This window comes from Dermacentor variabilis, chromosome 11, assembly GCF_050947875.1.
Source record: "Dermacentor variabilis isolate Ectoservices chromosome 11, ASM5094787v1, whole genome shotgun sequence".
NCBI classification, from domain to species: domain Eukaryota; kingdom Metazoa; phylum Arthropoda; class Arachnida; order Ixodida; family Ixodidae; genus Dermacentor; species Dermacentor variabilis.
The window spans coordinates 42,986,150-42,999,588 of record NC_134578.1 but is presented as its reverse complement, the minus strand read 5'-3'; the positions used below and the strand labels follow the sequence as shown (position 1 = coordinate 42,999,588).

The 13,439-nt window shown below is 45.4% G+C and overlaps 1 protein-coding gene across 1 annotated transcript in view; it reads left to right on the top strand.

The window, feature by feature from the left end:
* LOC142563822 (uncharacterized) overlaps nucleotides 1-5,835 on the top strand; it is a 29,376-nt gene extending 23,541 nt beyond the window's left edge. Inside the window, exon 8 of the mRNA XM_075674467.1 lies at nucleotides 5,645-5,835. Coding sequence (XP_075530582.1) covers nucleotides 5,645-5,753 — 109 coding nt within the window. The 3' untranslated portion in view covers nucleotides 5,754-5,835. The remainder of the gene's footprint in view (nucleotides 1-5,644) is intronic.
* The last annotated feature ends 7,604 nt before the right edge of the window (nucleotides 5,836-13,439 follow it).

Sequence of the window (13,439 nt, the reverse complement as noted above, 5' to 3'; positions counted from 1 at the left end):
AATATAAACAAACCAGTAAAAGGTAAACCACACCAATAAGGTACACAAATGAAAAGAAGTAACTGCCTTTGCCTTCATTTCATAAATCTGCCTTTTACCCGGGTAAATTCAGTAAAAGAAACTGCACACTGGAGAACAGCTGCTGTAGTTGTTTGAAAACAGGTGGCTGTCCACTATATGTGACGACCACCGCCTGAGAAGGCAGACTACCACCTGTTCATAAGCTTCACGAAGAACGTTTCAGGAGCGGGCATTTTTATCCGTTGTCCACTCCTCGGGCACCGTGAGGGCGACAACAGTGACGACAGGCAAGGGACGCATTTGTTGGCACCCATTTATGGTGTTTATCGATTCGAAACACCCTGCACGTGCGGTGAACTACCACCGCCTTGGCGACGCCCGCTACTCCACCTAAACGACATATCATGGTAACCAATAGTGCGGCTACTCCATAGGCCTACACACATATGGAAGCGCGTGTAGAAGGTGTCCATTTATTTGTGCACATAATTAAAAATCAAATTAGAAGGTCGTCAAACTAAACACATGCCCACGAAAAATGTTTCGGGGACTCTCGATGTACAAGAACTATTGATGTATGTTTGGAGAATGCATTTATAACGCGCTAACATGCAGGCTGTTTAACGTAGTCAAGAGAAATATACAGGTGTAGCGTCAGCATCCCAAATCCAGGAATATTAAAGAGAAAAAGAACGTTGCTTAACTGGGGTAACAAGAGAAGCTGTATACACAAAAAAAAGAAAGTGCACATGAACAGTTGAGCATCAGCACAGGTTGTACAAAGCCGCACTGTCATCTCTATTGTCCCGTGAGTCACCATACCTTCAGTGACGTGCCACCCTGGACCTCGAAGATAAGCAGCCATTGCACCGTTGCACCATTACACTCTGAGCGCACATACGCTTGATCGTGTAGGCAATTGACTACGCTCTCACTAAATGTATTACTCGCTATTCAATCCGATCAGACAATCCGAATAATTGTTCCGAGTGCCTTCATGTCAGATAAATTAGGTCACACAGTTGCACGTCAGGTACCATATGATTTCAGTTACGTAGGAGCGCCGAGGGATGGTAATGCTTCGTCTCTCCAATTCTGCCGCCAAAAGTATAAGAGTCCAGACTCCCAAGTACTCACTTACTTGCTAACGCTCCTCTCTTTGTCGCGAAGTATTCAACTGTCTGCGCGGTAATTTTTGCAGCTTAAGCTGCTATGGGCTAATTCCAATAGCCGTTTCGGTTGGCGATAGTGTCTGCCGCCGACGGTGGGGGTGTCCTGCGTCCGTAGCAGCTATCGCCAGGAACGACAAAAAAGAAATGCCCATTTGTCACCGGCATTGAACCCGGGGCCCTAGCGTGTGCGTCAGCTACTCTACCACAGAGACGCGCCAGCGCTTATGATGCAGCGCAAAAGCGCCTTATAAACCCGTCATAGCTCACCAGGAGGAACGCGATTTGTTACTGTAAATGGCTCCCACCAGAGTTGGGCATAGGTCCGCATATCTTACATACCAACTTCGTGCAGTGAAGCCTACTCTCGTTCGCGCAGGGGCTATTTCATTTATTGCATACTCTCGAGACGACAAAAGTATTAGAGGGGGCATCCATCTCACGAGCTGGTTGCAGCACTGTGGAAGCTACACGTATTCCTAGGTAACATCAAGGTAGAATGCCCCTCGAGTTGTGCTCAACCTCACCGTGTCTTGTGCTTAGCGTCTGCTTGCCATCATTTTACATGCTCCATGGTTGGTGGATTGACGCAAAAAATGTTTTGATGCCGATACCATCAGCGGCGTTTACATGCGTTCGGCAGGAGGGCTTCACTTTACCTATAGGCTTTCCCTGCAGTAGCCTTGCAGCCTCCTGAGCAAGTAGTACGGTCGAATGCCCGTAAAAATGTTCACCTGCGCCACAACATGCGCTCGGCGTACAATTGGCGTCTACATGGCATTTGCTCTCTACCGCCATCATGCACAATGTTAGAACGGGCTAGTAAAGTAATGATGCAGTGAAAAATTAGGCCGTTATAGCGTTCCGCATCGTCAACGCATCACGAATGCTAATGCTGTGGCGCCATCTATTAACCAGAAAGGAAAACACTTTTACGGCTTGGTGCCGTGTCTGTTGTTCTAGCTGCATGAAAAGAAATATCCGGACTCAATAACTACGATATACCGGATGATTTGACCTGGCTTTGACATGAGACAATGATTATGAATTTTGCCGCTTGTTTCACGCTGATAGTGTAGAGAGCCAGTAACAAAGGCGAATTTGGATTCATGCGGGTGGTCGGTGCTGTATGTGCGCTGCCATGTTGCCACTGTCAGGTACCTTGGCGAATGGAAACGGAATGGCACGTGGAAAACAGAGGCCCAATTTTGGTTCCCTGCGGGAGCCATATACAGTAACTCAACAAGCTATGTGACATGCGCGCCACCTAGCATCGATATGGGCACATTTTCAAATGCTGATGCATAATATTGTATCAAGTAGAACGCCATGTAGCAGATGCAGAGGTAGTGGTACAAGGCAGCTATAGAAGGTTTGAGGAAGAGAATGATGTTCAGGGAGATGTGTACAACAATGCTATAAAAATATATATTGTGTTCCTGATTGAATCGATCAGGCTGACTAGGTGACTATATCAGTGCCGCATTTCAAAGAGGATGCCAATAAATTATTATCATCATCAACGACATCATTAGCATCACATCGTGCCACTTGTCAAATAAAGCTGTCTGTGCGACTACTTCTCCCCGCGTTTCAAAGGGGATGGCAATCAATCATCATTATCATCGTATCGCGCCACTTGCCTCGCTATGTCGGATGCGCGCTACGTAGCGTCTATACGTGCACCCTTTGCAATTCAGTTACATGTTATTACGCCAGGTGGCACACCATGTAGCAGTTGCATAGTTAGTGCTAGAAGGTGGAGAAGTTTTGAGAAAGGAAAAGAAGAATATTGTTACAGGGAAGAGACGTCTAAATATTGATGTAAATAAAAACTTCTATGGCATTCCTGAAGCATGGTAGGTGACTCTTTGTAACCGTCCCGTTTCATAGGAAATACCAGTAAATCATCACACTCATTAGCATTGTATCGCGCCATTTGATATTTGATGTGACATGCGCGCCGCGTAGCGCCGATACGTACAAACCTTAAATTTCAGTTTCGTTATATTCCACTAGGGGTCCCGATATGTAGCAGTTGCATACAGCAGTTGCATGTTGCATGTTGCTGGACCTGGTTCACTCAAGCAGGCTAGGTTTACATTTGTCACCAACCCGTTTTGACGGGGATGCCAATACACCATCATTATCAAATAGCAGCAGCTGCAACGTAACGTGCAACGGTTCAAGGGATGTAGTATGTGCCTATGTAGGTTGGATATACTTGAAGCCGCCTGCTTCTTGGCAATCCCCTGCAAAGGGTATGCGCCAGTATTTTGACACAGGGCCCATGTTTACCCTTCGGTAAACTTGATTGCTATTCCTCACAAGGTACCAACCACTAATGAAAAAGCAAATCGCGGAGCTACGCGCGTTGTGCAGAGAGAAGGACAAGCTGCAGCGCTAGCTGCAGTTTGCCGCCGGCGCCGGGCGGACAGTTCAGATTGGTCGCGTAAGAACGCCGCGAAGAGACTTCGCCGAGAATAGCCTCTAGTGCGTGGTGCCGAAACTGAAGCTCCTGTGGCGCCGCTCCTCGAGATGACTAGGCCTGTGAGTTTTTGCTTAGGAACACCATCAGCATATCGCGACCAATTTCGATCTTTGTGAGACACACTGCAAGACCTCTTCTGAGACGCGGTCTTCAGCATAATCTCTCTGCCGATGTCTGAATGAACTAACGGAGGTAACTTGGTTGGAACTTTCTTCAATGTGCCAAATGTACTTTGAACGTCCCTATTCCACGTTATTACATCAAGCACTCCCGTTCACGAGGTCAGTTAAGGGACGCACCATTTTGGAGCAAGACTATCTATACCCGTGGTAGTAGCTGAACATCCCGAGCGCACCATCGTCAATGTTTCGTTTTCTCTGGAGATTGCAGCTGCGATATCGCGCTAATGAATTTGGATGAGGTGAGTGTGATGGGCCGTGCATCCTTCCACAATACCAATAGTGACTCGCTCGTTTTCAACCTACAAATTACATACAGGACTCGCAACGACTCCACCCTATACACATGTTTACTTACAAATATACATGTCCAGAACAGCTTGCGGTGCAACAGAGTTCCAGAAACCTTGACTTCTCTTTCTCCTTTCACAGAAACAAATCTTTAATCAATTTGATTCACACAAGAATTGATATTCTCCTCTTCTCGATAATGTAGGGGCGGGGAGCTCTACCAATAACAAGTAGTTTTAAGAGCCATCAGCTGGGACCAGAACTAACTGCTAGAAGAAAGCAGGCAACAAATTTTCTTTCTGCTACCCCTATGAGCTCTTTTTTTTAGCCTTTTCAAAAGCCACAAGTCATGTTGTGGCTTGATTTCAAATAAAAAAACGATAATACATAAACTAGCAACTTGTAACACGAACGATTAGGTACAGGAATGAAATAACAGCATTCTGGTCGCCCAATTCCGGAAACCGAAGGTTAGATGGGCTTATACACGCAAACACTGCATACACTGGAGAACGAGCCTTGTAATTTCTTGAAAACAGGTTTCCTTTTATATGTGACGCATAATGCCTGCCAAAAGATACTTCCATCTTCCCATTACCTTCACAGAGAGCGCCAACGGACCACGGTTTTTTTATTTAATTTATTATAACTACTGCAATAGCAAGTCGGCGACACCCATGACAACCGGAAAGTGAAGCATTGTCGGCACCATTTATCGCGTTTGTCCGTTCGATACACCCTGTCCCTTGAGTAAACGACCATGGCTACGGCAAAGCCTTCTAATATTTCTACAGGGCTAATTCTGCTATTCCATAATGTGGGTGCTCCGAGCGCATGTACACATATGGAAATATTTGTGCAAAGCCTCCAGATGATGCTACATAAAAATAACAAAGTGCAATAGAGCTATACATTAGGCTAACTAACCTTGAAATCTTTTTTTTCTGCATTCAATAAGACTCCTGCTATCACGATCTATTAGAGCAGAGTAACAATCTCATGTTCACCTATGGCAGAATAGTTTGAGCCCAAGAGTTAAAATAGAACTTACGGACCAGAAACAAGAGTAGCGTTACTTCACACAACAAAAAGAGAAAGAAATATACAATTTCATTTTCAATAAGTCGCTGCACAGTTGAACAAAGCATTCACATGTGATCTGTGTTTGCCTCTGTTGGCCTTGCATATTTATAGGCTCCGTTTCAGATATCACCCTTAAAGCATGCAATGCTTATATAGCATAGCTATATAACGTAAACGAGATGAACCCGGTAATGCACCCGCTTCAGCACGCTGGAAATGTCACACAGAATCGCCATGAGTTTGCGCCAAAGCTGTGGCTGCAAAATGAAAATTGCTAAGGTGACTCGCATGAATTGATTGAAAAACTCTCTTCTAAATCCTGTGCAACTCAGCAGCAAAGTCCATTTAAATTGAAATACAATTCAAATATTCTTTTTATGATTTCTATTGGGCATTCGATATTGTTACAGACGCTGCCTAAGAATTCCTCCAGAAGAAAACAAAGAACATGGACATAAGCATGGCATGAAGGAACACACAGAAGCTGAAAATGAAGCTGCTACAGTTGGGTCATGCTAACAGCAGAGTGATAAGAATGCGTTGAAAATGTATTTGCTTCAAATAAATGGAAATAAATAAATTTTGATTAACAATTTGGAAACTAGCAGTTATTATTGCATTGTGGAATTTCAATTTTATTTCCCATTGCGTATTTTAAAGCCGCTGAAAATGAGAACTTTCATTTGGACAAATATTCATTAATTTATAAATTTATTTATTTATTAAAATACCGGGAACAGCTAAGAGCGCTTGATGTGTGAGTGGTGAAAGAAAGAAAAAGAGCGTATGTCGTGAGCATTTAGTATATACAGCAATTATGCAGATTGCACGCACATCATGTGCTCACATCCATGAAAGCAAACCTGGTAAGGCAAGTGGCACATTTGGAAAAGAGGTATCCAACCCGTTTTGGGGATGCCAACGCCCCTCAACGATCCACAGACAAGGAGGCTGGTCTTGCAGAAAGACCGCACAGATCTATCACTGGCCGAAGCACCTAACATTTCCGCGCCACAAAGCCAGCTTTATCAAACCTGGAAACGCATATGAAAGTTCCATTTCGACCTCTTCCCAATCAATTTCTCTCCACCAGGAAGTAATACTTTCAAGTGGTGTAGAAGCGGCCAAGCTCCGTCGCTAGCTCGTACTACCCTTATGTGCACAAATGAATTATTTTACGGAACTGATGAATGATTGATGAACATGCCACCGTGTGCAACTAGTGTCTTTGCTTGGCGTCTACGGTCGCGCGAAGTCAGAAACCATAGAAAATCTTTTCAGCAATAGTGACGTTCAAGCTTTCCAGCTCGAACAGAGTTGAAGAAGCTGCCCAGTGGGGTTCGTCAGTATTGTCATGGGGAGATGCCAAAAATGCTTTGTATACAGTATTTACACAGTGACAGTGAGTGGGACAACAAGGTGGGCGGGCGTTGGCACAGCTCGTCTCCTTTCTCGTCTGCTGTGCAACATCTTCATCCGCAGGATAGGCGGCTCATAATATTACCCGGCGGCAGTGGAAGAACCAACTTGGTGCAGTCGAAATACCATGCCATGGAAAGTGTCCACCACAACAAAGGGTTAATTGGAGTCTGGGACATAATAAGGCTTCAGGTGGACGACACGCACGATGTCGGTGCGTGGTTAAGCCGATGGGGACCAAAACAATGGAGAGGTTTCGTACGTTACGTCGGTCATTTGTCGGCACACTCAATATGGGCTGGTGTACGGGCACAGAAGCATTTTTTTTGGTGACAAAGGTCACAAGATCCCACATAATGATGCACCGAGCCCAACATGCCTGGCCAGCTGAACTGACGCCCCGTGCGATCATATGTACGTGGATCGCCAAGTTAGTCCGCTGTTGGCCCATTATGAAGCTGGCCCGGAAAAGTCGAGCAGAGGCATGTCGGAATCAGAAATAAGTGGTCAGAAGTATCAGAGAGCAAACTTCTCATGGTGCAAATTATCATCGTGTAGCATCGAGAGGCGGAGAGAGGCGCCATAAGCATGGAAGTTAAAACGATCGATGATCTTGTGTACGATCAGTGGTAAAGCTTTTAGAAATGGCAAGCACACAACGACTGTACTCGCTCAGTGCAGTCTATGGTTCATCGACGGGGTACCCGAAAACGCAGTCAGCAACCAGATGCGAACGAACAGACTTGTGGATTACTGTATATCAGTATTCTTGAAGCCGTAATGGCCAGCGTCCCAGTCGACTCGCGGGATCTGAAGGTAGCCAGCAGAGCGCGACGGTCAGTGACGATGCTGAAAGATCTGACATACAGATAAAGGTGAACTTTTTCTGCGGCCGAAACAAGATCGAGAGGCTCTCTGTCTCTGCAATGAGATATTTTCGCTTAGCTGTGGAAAGGAGCCAGCTGGAATATCCAACAACACCGCCCTGACTACGTTGACATTGAGCCAGTACAATGCCCACGCCATGGTCACTGGCTTCTGTTAGGGAGTTCCGTGGAAACAGAATTGTCAAATTTAGCCAACACATGTGGCCTAGTCAGTAGTGCGATGAGCTGTGAAAAGGCAGACGCTTGGACAGGACCCCAGATAAAAGGAACGCTTTACTTGGACTGGCATGTGAGACGCCAGGCTATCTTTGCAGTATAACTCACAAAGCGAGGAAAGCAAGAGCAGAGGCAAAGAATTGAACTAACCTCTTGCGAAGAACGGGGTGTTAGAAAGTTCGTAAAAGCGCATAATGTGGCAGGGTCGGATCGATAGCCCGCCGCATCAACAAGATGGCCAAGTACAGTGATTACTTGGCGGCCGAAATGGTATTTAGACGATTTGAAGCCGGGCATTGCGAAATAGGTGCAAATAGCTTATAGGCAATGTAGACGAGTAGAAATGTAGGGGAGAAAACAACGACGTCATCAAGGGGACATAAGCAAGTGAACCACTTGAACCAGCCAAGGAAGAAGTGTATTATTCTTTTAAAAGTTGCAGGGGCATTACACTGTTGTAAGGAAAGGAGTTTAAAATGGTACAGCCCACCCCATGTAATCAAAGCGAGCTTTTCGCGATCTTACTTGTGAACGGCAATTTGCCAATGGCCGGACCTAGAATCTATGGAGAAATAGCGTCTTTCGCCATGGAGCGAGTCGAGTGCATCGTCTGTTCGAAGCAAAGGGAATTCGACCTATTTTGTAATTTTGTTCGCGTGCCTATAGTCGTTACAGATTCGTCAGGTTTTTTCGTTTTTTTTAACAAGCATGAAAGCGGACGCCCAAGCACTCGCAGATGGTTCGATGTCCTTAGTCCGCATTTTCTCAACTTTTGTTTGAATGACACGGCGTTCAGTTGCAGATACTCAGTAAGGTTGCCTATGCATAGGTCTAGCATCCCGAGTATCAATGGGACAGCTAACGAGTGATGTCTAGCAAAGGTGGGCGAATACACATATAACAAAAACATTGCAGTGAGATGCAAACAATCAGTGAGGACATTCAGACAGAGAACGCGAGATGTCAGGGACAATCATACTGTCAAGAGCGTCATTAAGTGTAGTACTTGTCTAGGTATTTGTTATTCCGGTTTCCGTTCCCCCTAATATTTTCTTTTTTTGTATGTTCTTATTGTATATTTTTTGAAACACCCTCACCAACGCATTTTAATGTCCCAGACGTCAGTATACCTTTTTCGGGCCTCAGCCACACAGGGTATCGCCATTTCTGTACACTACCGTAATGACACCTACGTTGACCTACTGGGGCTAAGGTCCCTTGAAAGACCATAGCGCTGCCTTCCAGTTACCCCATTTAATTATGGGGTTTTACGTGTCAAAACAACTTTCTGATTATGAGGCACGCGGTAGTGGAGGACTCCGGAAATTTTGACCACCTGGGGTTCTTTAACGTGCACCTAAATCTAAGCACACGGGTGTTTCCGCATTTCGCCCCCATCGAAATTTGGCCGCCGTGGTCGGGATTCGATCCCGCGACCTCGTGCTCAGCAGCCCAACACCATAGCCACTGAGCAACCATGGCGGGTTCCAGTTACCCCATACATTGAAACCCAGACTCCTTGTCGCCTTCTTAACTACTTCAGAATTACTCGAAGCATTGCTGCTGCGCTACCAAAGTCACTCTTTCAACTCATGTTTCTCTTTTATTGGGGGGAGGGGGGTCTTTAGTGTTACTCGCCCCCTGACCGCCTCACCGGCTCTTCTAAAGCCACGAAAACATCCGCTAACGACAACCCAGAATGCTCCCTAACCTGTCGCTTCCCCAACGCCCTCCCATGCGCCCCGTCTTTTTCTTGTTCTTTCTTATTTTCCTCTTGGTGTCCTACCATTTTTTCTCTCATTTTCTTTTTCTCCCCGCCTTCCCACCACTCTCGCGCTCTTGTTCACGTTCACAGATGTGAGGCGATAGCGCTCATTATCTCCGAAGTCTCTCCCTTTATAACCAACCGCCACTGACAACCACCGCACGTGACGTCACTGCACTAACTATTTAAAGCTAACATGCTGAGGATAACGAGGCCGCCTTTGACGAAGATAGGTCCTCCTATCGAAACGTTGGCCAGCCTTTCTGAGACAACTTATCCCTGTTTAAAAACTTTATACCACTAGATTGGATAGCTTTTCATATTGTCTCTGGTTGCGGAGCTCCAAGAGCAGATCACCACTTGCCATCCTGGATGCTTTATAGCCTGTACCAAAAACTTCGGTGAGAGCCTTAGAATGGACGAATGGGGAGATTTGCTCGCACGGGCATTTCTGGTTTTTCAGAATGAATTACATGAAAACAAGGGACAATTATTTTGATGACCAAGAAACCCAATGACTCCATCGGCGCGTCCCGTCTTCAGGGAGCGGTCAGGTGATAGGGAGAAGGAAGCAGCCATATAAGAGTAATTTCCGGCAGTAATGCCAGTTACCCACCGTGAAGCGCTACAAAGGTACGCCGCAGGACCTGTGAAACAGGGCCCGCGAACTCCATCTGTACGTTACCACTATAACCGAATATGACGCAGCCTAGGTTGGCTACTCACACAAGGATAACGCTTGCTGCCTGAAAAAATTGGAAGGGGAAGCTAGTAGAAGAAAGGAAAGATGGAAAGTGAGAGAAATACGAAGGTTGGAGGGAGAGAGACAAGAAAAGGCAACTACCGGTTTCTCCCGGGTAGGTCAGTCCGGGGGTGCCGTCTTCGTGAAGCCGATCACAAAGGAGTGTGTTGTCTCTCCTAGGGGCTTTAAAGGTCCTAACCCAGCATCGACTGAACACCCAGGATCCCGTTTTCCACGGACACGGCTAAGCCACACAAGGTTAAACAATGGAGGTCCAACCCTCATGTGCTCGGGTGCGTGGTGTCACAACAAACCAAACCACTGCTGACGCAGACGCCCGTGCGGGGAGTGAGTGGCACCAAAACAACAACGATGGCGGGCTGCAGCATAGCGCGTCCTTATCCCATTATTTCACTAGGGAAGCTAGAGTATTGGACAAACCGTAGTGGGGACGATTTCATGACGTTTAGCCTACTTTTTGGAAGCGAAACTCCGTCACTCTCTCAAATTGGTTACCACGGTTCTATCAGCCTAGTAAACGGCATTTTCTGCTGTATGCGCAGATGAGGTGTGATATGCATTATACTGGATTAAATTTTGAAGGCCTTTCAAAAATCTAGTCAGCTTACCAAAGTAGCCATTTAACTGCAAGTGTTCTGCATAGACATGGAAATGAGTATTTTAAGGCTGCACTTTGCAACGTATGTTCACTTATTGGATTGTGTACACGAAGAGCCCGCATTGTGTCCGAAGACTGGCTTGAAGGAACCTCCGCCGGCCGAAAACGCAGCCATTGACATTCAGCATGGCAGAATACTGTTGTCATGCTGCATTGATTTCAAATAGAAAAATCATATTAGTCTCTCTGTGATCAGTGCAAGGGGATGAGCAGTTTGGCGGGTCTCAGTTGCGAATGTTTTTCTTTCAGCAAATTCACCGCAATTGTCAAACCGCACAACCTAGTACAAAATGCATCTTGTTAGCATGAAGCAGAAAAATCAGTAGCTCTATCTCAATATCAGATTGATAGAATGTGCACAATCTACAAACAGTTATTGAAGTCACAGCCGTAGGCACATTATGGCGAAGCAAAGCTGTCTGCTCGAATCGCTGCAATTTTAAACTTGTATACTATGGTACCGGAGCTAAAAGCCGATATATCAACAGAGGCGGTTAAGAAGCAAATGACGTAACAGATATTTTTAGACTACGAAACATTCAATTTCGTTATTTTGTGCACCATTCAAATCCAGCTTTGATGGACACTTACCAACTGGCGCCCAATGCGGCCGCGGCACGAATCTTGCGCGTTTTTAATGTAATTAGCGGGTTACTCGCTAGTAATTAAAGTGCACGTCGATTATTCAAAATAGGAGTTGACAGATATGTTCTAAAAGAGAATCCACATTAGACAAATGCAGTGATGAATAAAATTTTGTTCCCAGAGCGGCAAAAAATTCAGCAATAGAAGCCTAAAAAAGGACAAAAATTTGTACGCAAATTTTAAAAAGGAAACGATAGCTGTGGTAAAACAGTGACTTCTATCGTAATAACAGCTAATGCATATATAGTGCGTAGACTCACCTTTCGATTAATGCCACTCTTGACTCTACACATGGGGTAACACTGTTCTCAAAAGCAATTTTTGCGACACAGTCGTGAACATTCATATGTTATTTTGATAAACCAAAGCGTATCATTGTGGAAACGTTGGCAGCCGTTGGCGAGAGGTGTTATCGCACACACCTATCGTCGCTTGTCATGTTGGCAGTGGTTCAATACCGTGCTGCGCGATATTTAAAGCCACAAAGGACTCAGTTCAACATTCGTCCATTAGATGGCAGTAACACAAAACTGAGGACTTGCTCTCGGTTATTCAGGGATGCCCTTGAAACATATTTTCTATTTTTATTTCCTAAAAAAGTAGCAATGTGTTGCTCGCTCGTTAAATCATTTTTATGGTAAGATTTTGTTCCTCAAAAAACATAACAACGAGCTTGCGAACGTTTTTGTTACCTTAAAAACACTATCGAGCCTTGTAGCATGGACATACTGAGAGATTCTGAATATTGTACCTTTACCATTGTTGAAAACAATATGGCAATACACATGCTTAATTGAATGGCCCATATTTAAAAGAAAGTTTACTTCAATATATCGGCAGAGTATCAAGATGTTTCAACTGACTGCGCCGACAGGGTTGTCCCTTCTAACAACTTATGTATTCATGGCGCTTAATCGAAACATTGGTTCTGCGCTAACATAGTCTTCTGGTACGGACGGGGAGTTAGGTCACACCACAGGAGCAAATGGTTTGGCACCCCCTCGGCAGGGGGAACATTGACTTGAAGAGGCGCCAAATTTAAGCCATAGATCGAGGTAAGACCGATGGAGTTTGAACGGTACCTGTAGGGCGAGTGTCATTGAGTCTATGTGCACGCGCATGATTTTGTAGGCAGCAGGCAAGGACAGGAGCTGTATAGATATGTGCAAGCTTTGAGCATGCGTCCGTGTGTACGTGCTTCTGTGCATGCTCGCGGCTTTATGTCTCGGTATATGAATCTTGGTACACATGAGTGTATTTGTGTGCATGGAAGGATGCGCGCGTTTGTGTGTGCGTGCGTGCTTATATTTTTGTGCGTGTATGTATGCGTCAGTGCGTGTAATGTGTATGCGGGCAAGCGAGCGCGCGACCAATTATTTTCTTGCTTACACCTACTCTCGGGAACGGATAGGATATAGTTTATTTGCACCAAAATTTAAATCTGCGAGACAAGAAAGAATGAGACTGCATTTATAGCATTGTCTCTTTCTGAAAGCTAAATGAATGCAAAAAACGCACCTGAGACGTCAGTACAGCCTCCGTGAGGAGCTACCTAGCTGTTCACCTTCGTTATGTTCCTTGCCTCAGGGGCAGCGCATTGTCCCGGTGCCAGCGACGCACTAAATCTGTACCATCATTGCTTCATTTACCACTTCTGCAACCAAGCAAGCTTTCGACTGCAGACATTTTCTGCTATATTGAAATTCAGACTTTCAACTTCTTGCCTTCGAAAAAACAACGTAAATAAAATTGGAAAGAGGACTGGTGGGAGGGAACATGCTTACGGAGGCACACTATTGATGGCAATATCACAGAAGGCTTAGTGCGGTCGACCTCGCCGATGTGCTTTTCT